We start from the raw sequence: 21,412 nt of genomic DNA, 5'->3' as shown, positions 1-21,412 counted from the left end.
CTAAGGGAACGCTAGTAGTGAGAAAAGCGCACGTGAGGAAGCATGCAGGCAAAGTGAACGTGGAGTTCACAAAGTGAACTTAACCCACTGGAGCTTCACAAAATGCACCCTGACCCATGCCACCAAGTGCCATTTTGGATCCATTTCTTCACAAACTCAAAGGCCCATTCCAAAGTGCTTAATGACTAAAATAGAAAGTGTATAAATACGAGCAATTTTGATTTGAGAAGGACTTTTACTTCATTTTTTTTGTTTTGACTTTTACTTTTGGCTCTCTGTTAATTTTCTTTTGAATTTGGGAATTGGGATTAGATCTAAGCTTTCTTTCTGTTTGTTCTTCTTCGGCAACTTCTATTCTATTTTCTGGTTTTGGGATTTTGGATTCAGATTGAAGAACACCACTGAATTTCTTCATCTGAGAATCATCTTTTAAAATTTCCTGTTTATTGTTATAAGAATTTGAAGTTGGATCCGGATCTTCTGTTTTGTTTTCATGTAACTTCTTCTGCAACTTCTTCTTTTTTGTTTTGGTCAAGTGAGCAATTGAGATTTGAGTTTCTTTCTATTTTGTTATTTGAAGGCAATTGTTGATTTCTCTTTAAGATTTTAGATCTGATCCAAGTTCTCATTCCATTTTGACTCCTTTGCAAATTTTCTATTTCTGTTTTGCTACTGAGATCTAGATCTGAACCTCTTCATCTCATAGTTCTCTGATTTACTTAAATTTATAGTTTCCAGCTCAATTTTGAATCCCAGTACCCAAATCCCTTTATTCTTGATGCAATTTAAGTTTCTTGTCAATTTAGATTCAGCAAATTAAAATTTCTTGCACTTTAAGTTTTAGTTATTTACATTTCTTACAATTTAAGTTTCAGCTCTTTTATTTTCTTGCACTTTAAGTTTCTGCATTTTACTTCTTCTGCACTTTTATTTTCTTGCAATTTTACTTCTGTTAACCAAGTTTCACTCAAATCATCAAATATTCGCTTAACTAAATTCATCACCTAACTAAAGTTGCTCAATCCATCAATCCCTGTGGGATCGACCTCACTCTTGTGAGTTATTACTAGTTGATGCGACCCAGTACATTTGCCAGTGAGTTTGTATGGAATCGTTTTTCCCTCATCAAGTTTTTGGCGCAGTTGCCGGGGATTGATTTAGATTGACAATGATTAAGTAGGGTGATAATCTAGATTAAGCATTTTCTTTTTATTTTTACTAAGCACATTAACTGTTTGAGTTTTTGTTTAAGCTAACCTTAACATCACTCTAGCAGTAGAGTAAATTGTCTCTGGTTTTTGGTTTTGTGTGTATGACAGAAGCAAGGAGAGAGGTCTCCACCTCTTGTGACCATGACGAGAGAACTCTCTGAAGACTAAAAAGAGAAGCAAGAGGAAAAGGGATCATTGGTGAAGAGGAATCAGAGGATGAGAACCAAGAGATGGAAGGGAATGCCCCTAATCCACCAGAGGGAGTGGCTAACAATAGCCAGCCTCAAAGGAGGGTTCTAGCCTCCTACACCTTCCCTAATCCAAAGCACTGTGGGAGTAGTATACTTACTCCAAATGTCAATGCAAACAACTTTGAATTGAAGCCTCAACTCATCACTTTGGTGTAAAATAACTGTTCTTATGGAGGAGGCCCCTTGGAAGATCCAAACCAGCACCTATCCACCTTTCTAAGGATATGTGACACAGTGAAGACCAATGGTGTGCATCCAAACATTTATAAGCTGCTGCTATTTCCATTTTTTCTGAGAGACAAAGCTGCCCAATGGTTGGAGGCATTTCCAAGAGAAAGCATCAACAGCTGGGAGGATCTAGTGAACAAGTTCCTAGCCAAGTTCTATCCTCCCCAAAGGATTAGACTGAAGACAGAGGTACAAACATTCACTCAGATGGATGAAGAGTCATTGTATGATGCCTGAGAGAGATACAAAGCTTTAATCAGGAAGTGCCCACCAAAAATGTTCAGTGAATGGGATAGACTCCAAAACTTCTATGAAGGATTGACACTGAGAGCTCAAGAGGCACTTGACTATTCAGCAGGAGGCTCAGTGCAACTCATGAAGACAGCTGAGGAAGCTCAAAATTTTATAGACACTGTGACAAACAACCAATACTTCTATGGTCATCAAAGGCAATGCCAACCAGCTCAAAGGAAGGGTGTATTGGAGCTGGAAGGTGTGGATACCATTTTAGCTCAAAACAAGGTGATGCATTAACAGATCCAACAGCAGATGGAGATGATGGCCAAGAAGATTGATGGTCTTCAAGTTGCAGCAGTGAACTCAACTAATCAACCACCAGCTGGGTGGGGGCAGAATGAAGAACTCTTTGAAGAGCAATAACCTGAGCAAGTCCAATACATGCACAACCAAGGAGTTGGACAAAATGAGTTCCATGGAGATACCTACAACTCATCCTAGAGGAACCACCCCAATTTGAGGTGGGGAGATAATCAAAACCAGCAGCCTTGGCAAAGAAACTCAAACCAAAATAATTCCAGAAACACAAACCATCAAAACCATCAAAACACTAACCAAAATCAGTACAGAAAACCACAAAACAATCAACCTCAATCCAACTACTATCTACCCAACAACCCATCCACTAACCAAAATAACTTTCATCCACCCTCAGCTTCTCACAATCAACCGCAACCACCCCAAGAATCTCAAAGGATTTCCAATCTGGAAGTGATGATGGAGAAGATGATGAGACATCAAGATCTAACCAGTAAGAACCATGAAGCTTCACTGCAGAATCTAGAGAGGCAAATTGGCCAAATATCCAAGCAAACAATGGCTGAAAGAGCACCAAATGCATTACCAAGTGACACCATCCCCAATCCAAGGAGGAATGCAAAGTAATCCAATTAAGGAGTGGAAGAACCTTGGTAAATGACAAAGAAATTACCAAGAGGCCAGCTAAAAATGATGAGGCTAGCAGCAAGAAGTAAGTAGGGGAAAAAGACAAGCAAGACCAAGAGAAGCTCAAGAAAAAAGAGGAACAACCACAATTTTCAAAGAAGGGTAAGCAAAGTATAGAGGAGCCTCCAGAAGCTTCTAGGAAGAGGAGAAACCATACACTCCTTCCATTCCATATCCTCAAAGGTTCAACAGAGAGCTTAAAGACCAAAAGTTCCCCAAGTTTTTAGAAGTTTTTAAGAAGCTGAAGATGAACATTCCGCTTGCTGAAGCTCTAGAACAAATGCCTCTATATGCAAAATTCCTCAAAGAGCTCATCAATAAGAAAAGGAGCTGGAATGAGAAGGAGACAGTGATCTTAACCCAAGAATGTAGTGTAGTGATCCAAGAAGACATCCTACCAAAACTCAAAGACCCTGGGAGCTTCTTCTTGCCTTGTACCATTGGTAACATAATCATTGACAAGGCACTGTGTGATTTAGGATCCAGTATCAATCTGATGCCTATGTCTATGATGAGAAGGCTATGTATAGAAGAAGTAAATCCTACACAGATGTCATTGGAGCTAGTGGATAGATATCTGGTAATTCCCAAGAGGGGTGATTGAAAATCTCTTGGTTAGAGTAGGAAAATTCATATTTCCAGCAGATTTTGTAATCCTGGACTTAGGTGAAGAGGGTAATGACTCTATTATATTGGGAAGACCTTTCCTGGCCACAGCAAGGGCCATCATTGATGTGGAACAAGGAAAAATGACTTTGAGGGTAAATGATGAGAAGATCACTTTAAATGTCTTCCAGGAAGTACATCATACTGTTGAAGAGAAAAGCTGCATGAGGGTTGAAGAAGAAGAATTACAGTGGAAAGAAAAACCTAATGAAGCACTCATCAGTTTACCTATAAAGCAAGAGATGGACAGTGGAGAAGAAAAAGAGGGTAAGGAACATGTGAAGGATGAGAAGAGAAGGAAGGAAGAGATTGAAGATTTGATTATTGGGAAGGAGGTCCCTGATATAAAACCTATTGCAAAGAAAGAAGGACCATTGAAGAAAGGAAAGAAGAGTAAGAAAAGGATTCCAAAAGGGTGGAAGAACAAAAGGATACCAACTGAAGGATTCTTAAAAGGGGATAGAGTAAGATTGATATACCAGTAGTCGGAGACAGATCCACAAACTGATGATTACTACATTGTCAATAAGATACTCTCACTGGAGCATATGGAGATTGATCATCAACGCACAGGAAGAAGGCTCACAGTGAGAGGGGACAAAATGAGGCACCACAATCATCAACCACCCTAACAAGGGACCAATGTCAAGCTAGTGACAATAAAAGAACGCTCCATAGGAGGCAGCCCATGATTTAATATTATTGCTTTTATTTTAATTTCAAAAATCAATGGTTCTTCTAGTATAAATTTGAGCTCTCATGAGTGGATTTGATAACTACACACATCATTTTGAAGCATATGTTTGATTCCCGAGTTTAGTGTGCCTAAAGGCACTTTAAAATATCTTTTCATGCATAATTGATCATAGAACCATTTTGGGATATATACTCATTCATTTTGTTTAAGTATATAGCCAAACCTTAAGTTTGGTGTCTATATATGCTATGAATTTTAAGAAAATCATTTTTACTCAAAGGCTCAAATTCATGAATAGATAAACCATACATTGCATCATTTTATGAGTTTATGGTAGCATGGTAGCAAATAAAATGTTTCTTATAATGAATATACCAATTATGACAGATATTCATTGGATTTTATATGGAATACTTAGAAGGAAACAAGTTTGGTGTTCACCAAAATTTTGTTCAATGTCTAAGGGGCATAATTGGTTATTCATAAATAAGAAACATATAATAAATTTTGTTTTTCTTCATTACTCTTCACTCCACCGTATTGAATTCAAAGTGTGAACTCACTATTTGCTTGATTCACGTGGATAGGGATGATGAAAATTTGAAGAAAGGACAAAAAGCAAGTCACATGTGCATGCTTGGAAAGCTCAACGCTGCAGGAATCAGCACCTAGGAGGCCAAACCATGTGCCCAATGAAGGAGCAATCCTTGTCTTCATTCATCTCTATATGCAAGCCGTTCATTCCATCAAGGCATGCTCAATCCTCACCCTTCATTGCTACACAACCGAACCAATGCCTTTCTCCAACAATGCCTTCCCTTCTATAAATTGGCAGTGACACTTCTTAAGCCACATACCACTACTTTCTTCATAAAAGTCCTCCATATCATTTACATCATTCTTCTCTTACCCAAAGATACCACACAATACCCAACTCCTTCTCCCCTCCATTCTAAACTGTGCCTTAACCGAATTTTAGCCTATCTTTTCTTCTTCCTTCTTTCCTAATTCATGGCTTCATCAAGTTCCAAAAGAAGGAAAGGAAAGGAACCAGCTATAGCCGAACCACTAACCTATGATACCAAGAGATTTAAGTCTCAATTTCATGAATCAAGATATCACAGGTTAATGGAATCAAAGGAGGTCATTCTAGAGATGGGCTTCAGATTGAAAGATGGAGAATACCCCATCATGAGAAGAATAACCGTAGAAAGGAGATGGAAATTTCTATGTGAACCTCTCACAGACATAAGTGCAACCATGATAAGAGAGTTCTATGCAAATGCTGTGAGGTCAAACAAGACTAGCCCTCCCTATAAGAGCTACGTTAGGGGGGTTGAGGTAGATTTCAGCCCACCATCCATCATGAGGTCCTCCAAATAAGAGTGATACCCTATGGAGAACCCAGCTTTGATGAAAGAATGGCAGGTGAAAGTGATCCTGATGAGATATTACATGGTTTATGCTTTGAAGGCAAAGACTGGGAAAGGGACTCTGAGGGAGCTCTAAGCCACTTGAAGAGAATGGATCTCATACCTGAGGCCAAAGGATGGAATGAGATAGTGAGAAGATCCATACTCCACACTGCAAATACATCTGAGGTCACCATAAAGAGAGCAATTCTGACATATTGCATACTTAGGAGATAGCATTCAAGAAATGGCTGAGGACACTGGCAAATCAAGCAGACTTGGCCATCCAAGTACCATTCTGAGGCTGTGCAATAGAGCAGGAGTACTCTTTGAGGATGCAGATATAGATTGGGTAAAGGGAGGCAGAGAAATTACCAAGAAAAAAATGGATGGTATCCCTGAAACTCAGGAGGAGAGAAGAGCTCAAGGAAGAAGGAGGAGACCACAAATAGAGGAAGAACAAGCTTCTGGTGCAATGGACTTAAGCCAAATACAAAGATCCATTAAAGAAATGTCTCAACAATACATGAGAGCACAGGAGCAACAACAGGAGCAATATTTGAAGCAACAAGAGCAGTACTTGAAAGCCCAAGAGCAACAAGAGCATTGGCAGCAGCAAATGATGGAGAAGCAAGAAAACTTCCAGCTCAAGATGTTGGATCAACAGAGAGAGTTTCAAGCAATAACTTTTGATTGGCAAAGGGAACAATCAGCACACTCTCAAGAATCATTTAACAGATTGTCCCTACAACAAGCCAAGCAAGGAGAGTACATCCAAAATCTTTACCAATGGAAGAATATATATCATACAATTGGAGAGCATAGGAACTTGGACAGGATGGAGTATGATATAGAAACTCAAGCAAAGTTGGACTATGTGGTCAGTGGCATGCCAATATTAAACCAAGAGATTAAGCCATATGTTCAATGCCAAGAATTGGTAGACAATCAGAGAGCAAAAGCCAAGAAAAATACAGCACACATGCAACAAGGATTGAAGGATGCTGGGCTCTGGGGTCAGGTAAACCACATTTGGGATCGTAGATGCCCTGTTGAGGAACCTCAAGAAACAAGCAAGAAACGAAAGAAGAAAGGAGAATCCAGCAGAGGAAAAGAGCATAACAACTAGAGGTGGTGGAGTCTCTTTTATAGTTTTAATTGAATAAGGATGATGCATATCTGAAACATGATATGCCTCCAAATATTTTATTTTCTGCAATTTCATATCTTGAGTAGATTTCTTAGGATCTGCATAATGCTTGTTATCACTCATCTACATTAAATTCATGTCTTGTTTTCCTTTTGCATCAATAAGAGAAAATGTTTAAAATAGAAAGTGACTGTCCAATGTAGTAGGAATTAGAATAAAGTCTTGTGGTGGTAATTGCTTGATTGGATGATAAGCTCAATAATAAAAGCTGCAAAATAGAATGTTCTTTGTAGTGTGAACTTAGTTGCTGTTATAAAACCTTTTAGTAATGAACATCCCTGGAAATTGAAGAAAAGTAAGAACGAAAAAGAAAAGAAAAGCCAAGGATTGGCAACAAGAAAGAAAGAAACAAATAATAAGGCTAGACACCAATAGCTTGGACCTTAGGACATATGCCTGTGGTGCTTCTTGTACTAGGATATGCTTGGACAATTAGGTTCTGAGGAGTCTTTTAAAACTTGGTAACTTGGATTAAATAATCCAGGATTACCAACCGAAAGTCCATTATCAAGAGCAACCTAGTTACAAAGCATTTAGTAACCCAATGAGGTGCTAGGCATCAATGTTCCTAAGAAGAATTATGAGCCAAGTGTCTGTAGTGAAGAAGTGTTGAGAAAAATTGAGCCAAAAGGCTGCTGCAACACTTGACACTTTGCTACCATTGAGAAATAAGCTTTCTAAGCAAAAGAAATAAGGAAAAATCAAAAAGGGATCAATCAAAGAGCAAGGAATTCTAACAGCAACTTTAGTGAATCCTCAAAGAAACATTTTTTATCTATCAGCAAAGAATAAGTGAGCTGCATCTTGTCTGCATAAAATCCCATAGTCTTAATTCAATTACCTGCTTAATAAGGATATATTCTTCTCTATTTCATTTCATTTCTTCTCATGTTTAGTGCTTGCTTGGGGACAAGCAAGATTTAAGTTTGGTGTTGTGATGACAAGTCATCTTATGCTAGTTTTACAAGCATTTTTCATTTGTTTCAATAGGTTTTATGCACTTTCTTACACAATAAGTAAGTGATTAGAGTGGATTTTCATGATTATGTTGAATCAATCAAACATCATTTATTTTACACAAAATTATAGGTTTTATGCTAGAATTAATTAATTTTATCAATGATGCAAAGATCTTGTGATTTTGGTGAAACTTTGATTGGTTGTTTGGTTGCTTGTAGGTGAAGAAATGAGAAAGGAAGGGAAGCAATCAGGGAAGCGTTACGTTCTCTTTGTGAACGCCACACTCAACAACGCTTTTGGGATAGCGTTCACTTTGAAAGTAAACGTGGCGTTCACTTTGTGAACGTTTTTGTGAAGTTCAGCCTGGGAGGTAAGCTTTTGGCCATCCGTACTAGAGCCAGCGCTCAAATACTCAACGTAGCGCTCACTTTTCCAACATTTTCGTGCCTTTCAACCTTGGGGAGAAAGCTTGTTCCATCACACACCAAGGAAGCAAAAGGGTAGCGCTCAAAAAGTGAACTTGGCGCTCAATAAGTCACCTTTTTCGTGACTTTCACAAATGGGAGGCAAGGAAGGCACGCACCAAGCAACGCTCAATGAGTGAACTTGGAGTTCACTAATGCAACGCTAGTGAAGGCCAGCCCACGCACCAAATGGTGCAACGTTCAACAAGTGAACTTGGCGTTCACTAAGGGAACGCTAGTAGTGAGAAAAGCGCACGTGAGGAAGCATGCAGGCAAAGTGAACGTGGAGTTCACAAAGTGAACTTAACGCTCCACTGGAGCTTCACAAAATGCACCCTGACCCATGCCACCAAGTGGCATTTTTGATCCATTTCTTCACAAACCCAAAGGCCCATTCCAAAGTGCTTAATGACTAAAATAGAAAGTGTATAAATAGGAGCAATTTTGATTTGAGAAGGACTTTTACTTCATTTTTTTTGTTTTGACTTTTACTTTTGGCTCTCTGATAATTTTCTTTTGAATTTGGGAATTGGGATTAGATCTAAGCTTTCTTTCTGTTTGTTCTTCTTCGGCACCTTCTATTCTATTTTCTGGCTTTGGGATTTTGGATTCAGATTGAAGAACACCACTGAATTTCTTCATCTGAGAATCATCTTTTAAATTTTCTTGTTTATTGTTCTAAGAATTTGAAGTTGGATCTGGATCTTCTGTTCTATTTTCATTTAACTTCTTCTATAATTTCTTCTTTTCTATTTTGGTCAAGTGAGCAATTGAGATTTGAGTTTCTTTCTGTTTTGTTATTTGAAGGAAAATTGTTGATTTCTCTTTAAGATTTTAGATCTGATCCAAGTTCTCATTCCGTTTTGACTCCTTTGCAAATTTTCCATTTCTATTTTGCTACTGAGATCTAGATCTGAACCTCTTCATCTCATAGTTCTCTGATTTACTTAAATTTACAGATTCTAGCTCAATTTTGAATCCCAGTACCCAAATCCCTTTATTCTTGATGTAATTGAGGTTTCTTGTCAATTTAGATTCAGCAAATTTAAATTTCTTGCACTTTAAGTTTCAGTTATTTACATTTCTTGCAATTTAAGTTTCAGCTCTTTTACTTTCTTGCACTTTAAGTTTCTGCAATTTACTTCTTCTGCCTTTTACTTTTCTGCCCAATTTACTTTCTGCACTTTTATTTTCTTGCAATTTTACTTCTGTTAACCAAGTTTCACTCAAATCAACAAATATTCGCTTAACTAAATTCATGACCTAACTAAAGTTGCTCAATCCATCAATCCCTGTGGGATCGACCCCACTCTTGTCTACTTGATGCGACCCGGTACACTTGCCGGTGAGTTTGTGTGGAATCGTTTTTCCCTCATCACCTCCACTGTTAAGGTTAGGAGCTCTGTCTGTTGTATAGATTGATACTATTACTTTTCTATTTTAATTCATGTACTAATTTCTATTTCAAGAATTTTTTTCGTTCTTTATCTTATAAATTTGGGTGGAACGGAATTATGACCCCTGTTCTAATTGAGTTCTTGTATAACTTGGAAAAGCTCTTTACTTGAAAAATAGCTTGAAAGAAATTTCTTCTAAATTTCTAATTATCTGGACTTAACGGGATACGTGACATATAATCCTCTTATATTTGGGTAATTAGATTTTCTGTGGCATATAAACTAGATTTGAACTTTACTCTTTAATTGGAATTAAGTGACCAAGGAATTGGCGGTTGATGAAGTTTAGAGGAGACTAAAAAGGTCTAAGGAATTAGGGTTTTGTCACATATAGTTTGCCATGAATTGAATCTTGCATGATTAAAATAGTTAGTAAGAAAAGTCAATCCAGAAGATAGATATCTTTGAAGTCTTAACTGTTTTCTCCATATATATTTTACCTCAATTTACTGCTTATTTTCTAATTCTCCGAATTACTGTTTGATGCATTTTAACTCTCAATACTCTTTTCTTTTTGTCTAACCAAGTAAATCACTTAACCATTGTTGCTTAATCCATCAATCCTCGTGGGATCGACCCTCATTCACTTGAGGTACTACTTGGTACGACCCGGTGCACTTGCCGATTAGTTTTTGGGTTATAAATTTCGCACCAAGTTTTTGGCACTGTTGCCGGTAATTGACTGTGATTAACAACTATTAGTTGTTTGATTGCTTAGATTAGGAATTTTGGTTTAATTTATTTTAATTTTTGCTTTATAATTTTCACAAAATTTAGTACTATTATTTTCCTTAATTTCTGAAATTAAGTTTGGTGTTACCTAGTTAATTTTATTTTAATTTTTCTGTTTAATTTTCTTATTAAATTTCGAAAGTCCTAGCTTAATTTTAGTCATCATTTTTGAACATTTTTAGCCTTAATTAGTAAGTGTTTTATTTTATTTCTTTACACAGGTTACCTCACTGGGAATTCTCTATACTCTGACGTAGAGAATCCCATTTTCTTGTCTTCTGTCTGTTTATGAGCAGGAATAAAGACAAAGAACCTCTTACAGACTTTGATCCTAAACCTGAAAGGACTTTGAGGCGGCGTTTGCAACAAGCTAGGCTTTACAAAGCTAGTGAAAATCTAAGTGAAACTCTTGAAAGGAAAGCTGCAGAGTCCACCATGGATCATAATCGTGCTGTGAATGCTAATATGGCAAATCTGAATGAGAATGAACAACCTAGAAGAGTGCTTGGCTCATACACTGCCCCCAATGCAGATCTTTATGGAAAAGTATTGTGGTGCCTCATATAGCTGAAAACAACTTTGAACTGAAGCCTCAGTTGGTCACTCTTGTGCAACAAAATTGTCAGTATCATGGACTCCCTCAGGAAGACCCAAATCAGTTTATTTCTTATTTTCTGTAGATTTGTGATACTGCGAAGAGTAATAGAGTGAATCCTGAGGTATACAAACTCATGCTCTTCCTATTTGTTGTGAGGGATAGAGCAAAGCTATGGTTAGATTCTCAACCCAAGGAGAGTCTGGATACTTGGAATAAGGTGGTCACTAGATTTCTGACTAAATTTTTCCCACCACAAAAGCTGACTAAGCTAAGGGTAGAGGTTTAGACCTTCAGACAGAAAGATGGTGAGACCCTTTATGAAACCTGGGAGAGATTCACGCTACTGACCAGGCAATGCTCTCCGAACATATTTTCTAAATGGACTCAGCTGGATATCTTTTATGAGGACTTATGTGAAATGTCCAAAATGTGTTTAGATAATTCTACAGGTGGTTCATTGCACATGAAAAAGACTCCAGAGGAGACAACTGAGCTTATTGAGTTGGTTGCTAACAACCAATATTTATACTCATCTAACAGGAATCCTATGAACTCTGGGACCCCTTAGAAGAAAGGCATTTTGGAAGTAGAAGCTTTTGATGCTCTTCTTGCTCAGAACAAAATTTTGTCTCAACAGATGAATTTGATTACTCAACAATTGAGCAGAATGCAGGTTTCAGCTGTCAACACTCAGAATGCACCTCAAGAGGCCCCTTTTGACATGACTGGTAGCTATATGAAAGATGAGAATTATGATTATGCTCAATCTTCTTCTGAACATGTCAATTAGATGAGGAATGCTCCTAGAAACCCCAATAATGATCCATAATCTAAGACCTATAATCAGGGGTAGAGAAATCACCCAAATTTTGGGTGGAGAGAGAAACCTTAGAGATCACAGAATCTTAACAATAATTCTCAGGGTGGTTTCCTGTAGAATAATCATAATAACCGTCAGTTTCAGTCTCATCAACAACAACCATCTCAGCAGACAAATTCTCAGCCCCAGAAGAACACTGGTTTGGAAGCAGTACTGAATAATTTTATGCAGGAAACTAGAGCTTCCCTCAGAAAGTTGGAGGTGCAAGTAGGCCAGTTGAGCAAGCAAATACCTGAGAGGCCTCCAAGTACATTTCCTGGTGATACAGTAGTGAACCCAAGAGAAGACTACAAGGCCATTCAATTGAGAAGTGCTAAAGTACCTGGTTCTGAGACTAAGGTCAATAAGGAGCTAGTTGAAAAAGAAGCTCCAGAGGAGAAGAAAGAAGAGGTGGAGCACGACCCTCCTAGGCATGCAGACAATCCATTCCCAGTCTCTCTTGACACTCATCCTACATTGCCAAAAGCTCCTGAGTACAAGCCTAAAATGCCATATCCTCAGAGACTTCAGAAGGCTTCCAAAGACAAGAAATTTTCTAGACTTTTAGAAATCTTCAAGAAGCTTCAGATCAACATTCCTTTTGCTGAGGCTCTTGAGCAAATTCCTCTCTATGCTAAATTCATGAAAGAAATGTTGACTAACAAGAGGAATTGAAAGGAAAAAAGAGACAGTGGTGTTAACTAAGGAATGCAACGCTATTATTAAACATAACCTTCCTGCGAAGATGCAGGATCCAGGAAGCTTTGTAATTCCTTGCACCATTGGAGATGTCACTATTTAGAGAGCTTTGTGTGACCTTGGAGCTAGCATCAACCTCATGCGACTTTCAGTGATGAAAAAGCTCCAAATTGAGGAGGTAAAACCCACTCGTATTTCTCTTCAACTTGCTGATCTCTCTATTAAATTTCCTGTGGGGGTTGTTGAGGATTTACTTGTGAAAGTGGGGCCATTTATTTTTCCTGTTGATTTTGTTATATTGGATAGGGAAGAGGATAAAAAGTCCTCTATTATTCTGGGAAGACCCTTTTTAGCTACAGGTAGAGCTCTGATTGATGTGCAAAAGGGTGAATTAACCCTAAGGGTCAATGAAGAACAGGTGGTCTTTAATGTATTTGAAGCCATCAAATACCCTAATGATTCTGAAGGATGTATGAGAGTTGATGTTGTTGAGCCACTTATTCAAGAGGTACTAGAAGCCGAGGTACTTGATGATATTCTGGATCTTCTCTGAGTATGAATTACTTGAGATTGATGATTCACCATCCCAGAAGAACATGCTGAACACGCCTAAGGTGGAGGAAGAAGTCCCCAAGCTTGAGCTAAAGCCTTTGCCTCCTTCTTTGAAACATGTGTTCTTAGGTGAAAATGAGTCATATACAGTGATTATTAGCTCTTCCTTGAAACCTTGTGAGGAAGTGATGAGCGGATAATTTATACCCTTTTTGACATTATTTTTATATAGTTTTTAGTATCTTTTAGTTACTTTTTATTATATTTTTATTAGTTTTTATGCAAAAATCACATTTCTAGACTTTAGTATGAGTTTGTGTATTTTTCTATAATTTCAGATATTTTCTGGCTGAAATTGAGGGACCTGAGCAAAAATTTGACTCAGAGGCTGAGAAAGGACTGCAGATGCTGTTGGATTCTGACCCTCCTGCACGCGAAGTGGATTTTTTGGAGCTACGAAAACCCAATTAGCGCGCTCTCAATTGCATTGGAAAGTAGATATCTTGGGCTTTCCAGAAATATATAATAGTTCATACTTTACCCAAGATTTGAAGGCCCAAACTGGCGCCAAAAGCCAGCCAAAAACTTTCTGGCGCAAAACGCCAGAACTGGCACCAAAACTGGAGTTAAACGCCCAAACTGGCACCCAAGCTGGCGTTTAACTCCAAGAATGGCCTATGCACACGAAAGCTTCAATGCTCAGCCCAAGCACACATCAAGTGGGTTCCGGAAGTGGATTTCTGCACTATCTGTACTTAGTTGCCTATTTTCTGTAATCCATAGTAACTAGTTTAGTATAAATAGCACTTTTTACTATTGTATTCATATCCTTTGTCAACCCTAAGACTTTGGACATTTGGAACCTCTTTGAGAGGCTGGCCATTCGGCCATGCCTAGACCTCTTTTCACTTATGTATTTTCTACGATGGAGTTTCTACACCCCATAGATTAAGGTGTGGAGCTCTGCTGTTCTTCATGAATTAATGCAAGTACTATTGTTTCTCTTTCAATTCACGCTTACTTCTTCTCCAAGATATACTCTTGTACTTAATTCAGTTAAGTCAGAATAAAGGGATGACCCGTGACAATCACCCACTATCTTTATTATTCGCTTAGCTAAGATCCGCGTGCCTGACAACAACAAGCGGTCTACATGATGTTCAACGTAGTCATTGGACGACAGCCGGAGTATATTCTCTTGGGTTTCTAATCCACGATTTGCATCGTCTCTCCTGACAACAGAGCATCCGAATCTAAGATTAGAACCTTCGTGGTATAGGCTAGAACCATTGGCAGCATTCCTGAGATCCGAAAAGGCTAAACCTTGTCTGTGGTATTCCGAGTAGGATCTGGGAAGGGATGACTGTGACGAGCTTCAAACCTGCGAATGTTGGGTGCAGTGACAGTGTGCAAAAGGATAGAGAGGTCCTATTCCGACGCTAGTGGGAATCAACAGATGATTAGCCGTGCGGTAGCTGTACATGGTAATTTTCATCCGAGACGAGAAATCTGACAGTTGATTAGCCGTACAGAGATCGTACCTGGTATTTTTCATCCGAGAGGATCATACAGCTTGCCATGGAAGGGAGCACACATGATTGGAAGAAGGCAGTAGGAAATCAGAGGTTCAGAAGCAACAAAGCATCTCCAAACGCTTCTCTGAAATTCCCACTAATGAATTACATAAGTAACTTTATTTTATTTTATATTTTATTTATCTTTCAATTATCAAAACCTCATAACCATTTGAATCCACCTAACTCAGATTTACAGGATGACCATAGCTTGCTTCAAGCCGACAATCTCCATGGGATCGACCCTTACTTATGTAAGGTATTACTTGGACGACCCAGTGCACTTGCTGGTTAGTTGTGCGGAGTTGTTAAAAGTGTGAATCACAATTTCGTGCACCAAGTTTTTGGCGCCATTGCCGGGGATTGTTCGAGTTTGGACAACTGACGGTTCATCTTGTTGCTTAGATTGGGTAATTTTATTTTATGTTTAAGCTTTTTATTTTTAATTTCGAAAAAAATACAACAAAATTTAATAAAATCATAAAAACCAAAAAATTTTGTGTTTCTTGTTTGAGTCTAGTGTCAAATTTTAAGTTTGGTGTCAATTGCATGTTTTAATTTTTCTTTAATTTTTGAAAATATATGCATTGTGTTCTTCATTGATCTTCAAGTTGTTCTTGATGATTTTGCTTGTTTGATCTTTAAATTTTCTTGTTTTGTGTCTTTTCTTATTTTTTTTGTGCATTTTCGAATTCATTGTGTTTAAAAGTCAAAAATTTTTAAGTTTAGTGTCTTGCATATCTTTCTTTTCTTAAAATTTTTCAAAAATATGTTCTTGATGTTCATCATGATCTTCAAAGTGTTCTTGGTATTCATCTTGACATTCAAAGTGTTCTTGGTGTTCATCTTGACATTCAAAGTGTTCTTGCATGCATTATTTGTTTTGATCTTAAATTTTCATGTTTTGTGTCATTTTGTTGTTTTTCTCTTTCTTCATTAATTCAAAAAAATCAAAAATAATATCTTTCCCTTATTCTACTCATAAATTTTCGAAATTTTGAGTTGACTTTGTCAACAATTTTAAAATTTAGTTGTTTCTTGTTAGTCAAGTCAAAATTTCAATTTAAAAATTCTATCTTTCCAAATCTTTTTCAAAATCAAACCTTTTTCATTTTTCTTTTAATATTTTTGAATTCTTTCTTAAAATTTTTCAAAATCTTTTTCATTTTTTCTTTTAATGTTTTCGAAAATTTTAAAATTAGTTTTCAAAATATTTTTCTTATTTTTAATTCATAATTTTCGAAATTATTGCTAACATTTAATGTTTTGATTCAAAAATTTCAAGTTTGTTACTTTCCTGTTAAGAAAGGTTCAACCTTTAAATTCTAGAATCATATCTTTTAGTTTCTTGTTAGTCAAATCATCAACTTTAATTTTAAAAATCAAATCCTTTTAATTTCCTTTTCAATCTTTTTCAAAATAAATTTCAAATCATATCTTTTTCAAAACTCTAATTTCAAAATCTTCTTCAAACTTCTTATCTTCTCAAAATTGATTTTCAAATATTTTTTAACTAATTACTTGTTTGATTTGTTTGTTTTAATTTTAAAAACTTACTATTTCCCAAATCTTTTTAATTTCTCTTTCAAATCTTTTTCAAAATAAATTTCAATCATATCTTTTTCAAAATTTAATTTCAAAATCTTTTTCTAACTTCTTATATTTTAAAAATTTATTTTTAAATTTTTTTCAATTAACTAGACTTTTTGTTTGATTTTAAAAAGTTTACTATTTCTTATCTTTTCAAAACCAGATAACTACTTCTCTCATTAATTTCGAAAACTAACTAACATTTTTTCAAAAAAATCTTTTTAATTAATTAATTTATTTAGTTTTCAATTTACTTTTATTTCTTTTCTTAAATTTTCGAATTCTAACTTAATTAATTAAATAAAAATAAAAATATTTTCCTTCTCCCTCTTCTTAAAATTCGAATACTCCCTCTCTCATCTCTTTCTATTTTATTTTAGTTATCTACTAACACTTCTCTTCTACTCATTATTCGAACCCTCTTCCTCTCTTTGTGTTTGAATTCTTCTTATTCTCTCTCTACCTCATTCTTCTATTATTCTCTTCTTCTACTCACATAAAGGAATCTCTATACTGTGACATAGTAGATTCCTTTTCTTTTCTGTTCTCTTCTTTTTCATATGAGCAGGAATAAGGATAAAGACATTCTTGTTAAAGCCGATCCTAAACATGAAAGGACTCTGAAGAGAAAGATAAGAAAAGCTAAAGCACAACACTCTAGAGAGGACCAAAAGGCCATGAGAGAGGAGCAACAAAGGCAAGGAAGAGACATAGAGGAGCTCAAGCACTCCAATAGGATCTTCAAGAGGAAGAACTAGCCGCCGTCACTAAGGTGGACCCGTTCTTTAATTTTCTTGTTCTTATTTTTCTGTTTTTCGTTTTTTTATGCTTTATGTTTTGTTTATGTTTGTGTCTTCATTACATGATCATTAGTATTTAGTGTCTATGTCTTAAAGCTATGAATGATTCCATGAATCCCTCACCTTTCTTAAATAAAAAATATTTTTATTTGCAAAAGAACAAGAAGTGCATAATTTCGAAAATCATCTTGAAGTTAGCTTAATTATTTTGATGTGGTGGTAATACTTTTTGTTTTCTGAATGAATGCTTGACCAGTGCATATTTTTAAATTTGTTGTTTATGAATGTTAAAATTGTTGGCTCTTGAAAGAATAATGAAAAAAGAGAAATGTTATTGATAATATGAAAAATCATAAAATTGATTCTTGAAGCAAGAAAAAGCAGTGAAAAACACAAAGCTTGCGGAAAAAAAAAGGCAAAAAAAATAAAGAAAAAAAGAGAAGAAAAATAAAGAAAAAGAAAAAGCAAGTAGAAAAAGCCAATAACCCTTTAAACCAAAAGGCAAGGGTAAAGAGGATCCAAGGCTTTGAGCATTAATGGATAGGAGGGCCCAAAGGAATAGAATCCTGGCCTAAGCGGCTAAATCAAGCTGTCCCTAACCATGTGCTTGTGGCGTGAAGGTGTCAAGTGAAAAGCTTGAGACTGAGCGGTTAAAGTCGTGGTCCAAAGCAAAAAGAGTGTGCTTAAGAGCTCTGGGCACCTCTAACTGGGGACTCTAACAAAGCTGAGTCACAATCTGAAAAGGTTCACCCAGTTATGTGTCTGTGGCATTTATGTATCCGGTGGTAATACTGAAAAACAAAATGCTTAGGGTCACGGCCAAGACTCATAAAGTAGCTGTGTTCAAGAATCAACATACTGAACTAGGAGAATCAATAACACTATCTGAATTCTGAGTTCCTATGGATGCCAATCATTATGAACTTCAAAGGATAAAGTGAGATGCCAAAACTGTTCAGAAGTAAAAACTTACTAGTCCCGCTCATCTAATTGAAAATAATTTTCCTTGATATTTTTGGAATTTATTGTATATTCTCTTATTTTTATCCTATTTTCTTTTTAGTTGCTTGGGGACAAGCAACAATTTAAGTTTGGTGTTGTGATGAGCGGATAATTTATACCCTTTTTGGCATTGTTTTTATATAGTTTTTAGTATATTTTAGTTACTTTTTATTATATTTTTATTAGTTTTTATGCAAAAATCACATTTCTGGACTTTACTATGAGTTTGTGTATTTTTCTATAATTTCAGGTATTTTCTGGCTGAAATTGAGGAACCTGAGCAAAAATCTGATTCAGAAGTGAATTTTCTATAATTGAGGACTTTACTACAGATGTTGTTGGATTCTGACCCTCCTGCACTCGAAGTGAATTTTCTGGAGCTACAGAAGCCCAATTAGTGCGCTCTAAATTGAGTTGGAAATTAGACATCTTGGGCTTTCCAGAAATATATAATAGTTCACACTTTGCTCAAGATTTGATGGCCCAAACTGGCGCTAAATGCCAGCCAAAAACCTTCTGGCGTAAAACGCCAGAACTGGCACCAAAACTGGAGTTAAACGCCCAAACTGGCACTCAAGCTGGTGTTTAACTCCAAGAATGGCCTATGCACATGAAAGTTTCAATGCTCAGCCCAAGCACACACCAAGTGGGCCCCAGAAGTAAATTTCTGCACTATCTGTACTTAGTTACTTATTTTCTGTAATCCCTAGTAACTAGTTTAGTATAAATAGCACTTTTTACTATTGTATTCATATCCTTTGTCAACCCTAAGACTTTGAACATTTGGAACCTCTTTGGGAGGCTGGCCATTCAGCCATGCCTAGACCTTTTTTCACTAATGTATTTTCTAAGGTGGAGTTTCTACACCTCATAGATTAAGGTGTGGAGATCTGCTGTTCTTCATGAATTAATCCAAGCACTATTGTTTCACTTTCAATTCATACTTACTTCTTCTCCAAGATATACTCTTGTACTTAATTCAGTTACGTCAGAATGAAGGGGTGACCCGTGACAATCACCCACTATCTTCATTACTCGCTTAGCTAAGATCCGCGTGCCTGACAACCACAAGCGTTCTACATGATGTTCAACGTAGTCATTGGACGATAGCCGGAGTATATTCTCTTGGGTTTCTAATCCGCGATTCGCATCGTCTCTCCTGACAGCAGAGCATCTGAATCTAAGATTAGAACCTTCGTGGTATAGGCTAGAACCATTGGCAGCATTCCTGAGATCCGAAAAGTCTAAACCTTGCCTGTGGTATTTCGAGTAGGATCTGGGAAGGGATGACTGTGATGAGCTTCAAACCTACGAATGTTGGGCGCAGTGACAGTGTGCAAAAGGATAGAGAGATCCTATTCCGACGCTAGCGGAAACCGACAAATGATTAGCCGTGCGGTAGCTGTACATGGTATTTTTCATCCGAGATGAGAAATCCGACAGTTGATTAGCCGTACAGAGATGGTACCTGGTATTTTTCATCCGAGAGGATCATACAGCTTGCCATGGAAGGGAGCACGCATGATTGGAAGAAGGCAGTAGGAAAGCTGAGGTTCAGAGACAACAAAGCATCTCCAAACGCTTATCTAAAATTCCCACCAATGAATTACATAAGTAACTTTATTTTATTTTATGTTTTATTTATCTTTTAATTATCAAAACCTCATAACCATTTGAATCCGCCTGACTAAGATTTACAGGATGACCATAGCTTGCTTCAAGCCGACAATCTCCGTGGGATCGACCCTTACTCACGTAAGGTATTACTTGGACGACCCAGTGCACTTGCTGGTTAGTTGTGCGGAGTTGTGAAAAGTGTGAATCACAATTTCGTGCACCAGAAAGAGGTACTAATTATAGTGCTCAAGAGCCATAAAATAGCTCTTGGGTGGACCATTGGTGATTTAAAGAGGATTAGTCCAACCAAGTGTATGCACAAGATCCTTCTTGAAGATGATGCTAAACCGGTTGTGCAACCACAAAGGAGACGCAATCCAACTATGAAAGAGGTGGTCCAAAAAGAGGTAACAAAACTATGGGAAGCCGACATTATATACCCTATTTCTGATAGCCCTTGGGTAAGTCCTGTGCCGGTAGTTCCCAAGATAGGAGGGATAACAGTGATCAAGAATGAAAAGAATGAGCTAATTCCTACAAGGACCGTCATAGGATGGAGAATGTGCATAGATTACAGGAGGCTCAACATTGCTACAAGGAAGGATCACTTTCCTCTGCCTTTCATTGATCAGATGCTTGAGAGGTTAGCTGGTCATGCTTTTTATTGTTTTCTAGATGGATATTCTGGATATAACCAAATTGCAGTGGACCCTCAAGATCAAGAGAAGACGGCATTCACATGTCGTTTTGGAGTATTTGCTTACAGGAGAATGCCATTTGGACTCTGTAATTTTCCAGCAACTTTTTAGAGGTGTATGCTTTCAATTTTATCTGATATGGTTGAAAAGTTTATTGAGGTGTTTATGGATGATTTTTCTGTTTTTGGTAATTTTTTTGAATCCTGCCTTAAGCATTTATCTCTGGTCTTGAAACGGTGTCAAGAATCAAACCTTGTTTTAAATTGGGAAAAATGTCATTTTATGGTTACAGAAGGTATTGTTCTTGGACACCGGATTTCAAGCAAGGTGATTGAAGTTGATAGAGCCAAGGTGGAGGTGATTGAAAAATTACCACCGCCAACTAATGTTAAAGCAGTCAGAAGTTTCTTGGGTCATGTAGGATTTTACAGAAGATTTATAAAGGATTTTTCTAAAATTGCTAAACCATTGAGCAACCTCTTAGTTGCTAATGTTCCTTTTGTATTTGACACTGAATGTCTGCATGCTTTTCAAACTCTAAAGGCAAACCTTACCTTTGCTCCCATCGTAGCTCCCCCTGATTGGGATTTGCCATTTGAATTAATGTGTGATGCTAGTGATTTTTCTATAGGAGATATTTTAGGATAAAGGCATGGCAAGCTTATACATGTCATTTACTATGCTAGTCGTGTGTTAAATGATGCTAAGAAGAATTACACAACTACAGAAAAAGAATTATTAGCTATTGTGTATGCTATTGATAAGTTTAGGTCCTATTTAACTGGTTCTAAGGTTATTGTTGATGAGCGGATATTTTATACGCTTTTTGGGGTTAATTTCATATAGATTTTAGTATGTTTTAGTTGGTTTTTAGTTTATTTTCATTAGTCTCT

The 21,412-nt window shown here is 36.9% G+C and overlaps 1 protein-coding gene and 1 non-coding gene across 2 annotated transcripts; one reads left to right on the top strand and one right to left on the bottom strand.

Annotated features, from left to right (window-relative positions):
- Nucleotides 1-3,179: 3,179 nt before the first annotated feature.
- Nucleotides 3,180-3,536, top strand: LOC107615358 (uncharacterized). The gene has a single exon (XM_016317427.1). It carries the CDS (start codon nucleotides 3,180-3,182, stop codon nucleotides 3,534-3,536), a length of 357 nt encoding a protein of 118 aa, XP_016172913.1.
- Nucleotides 3,537-11,393: 7,857 nt separating this feature from the next.
- LOC148544193 (small nucleolar RNA R71) lies at nucleotides 11,394-11,502 on the bottom strand. The gene has a single exon (XR_015901780.1). It is a non-coding gene; the product is annotated as a small nucleolar RNA R71 (small nucleolar RNA).
- Nucleotides 11,503-21,412: the final 9,910 nt, after the last annotated feature.

This window comes from Arachis ipaensis, chromosome B9 (assembly GCF_059453495.1).
Source record: "Arachis ipaensis isolate K30076 ecotype BB chromosome B9, ASM5945349v1, whole genome shotgun sequence".
Lineage (NCBI taxonomy): Eukaryota > Viridiplantae > Streptophyta > Magnoliopsida > Fabales > Fabaceae > Arachis > Arachis ipaensis.
This window is presented reverse-complemented; position numbering and strand designations above follow the sequence as displayed.

Excerpts from the sequence above, each read along its gene's own strand:
- LOC107615358 (XM_016317427.1), top strand. The coding sequence starts at position 3,180 with ATGAACATTCCGCTTGCTGAAGCTCTAGAACAAATGCCTCTATATGCA.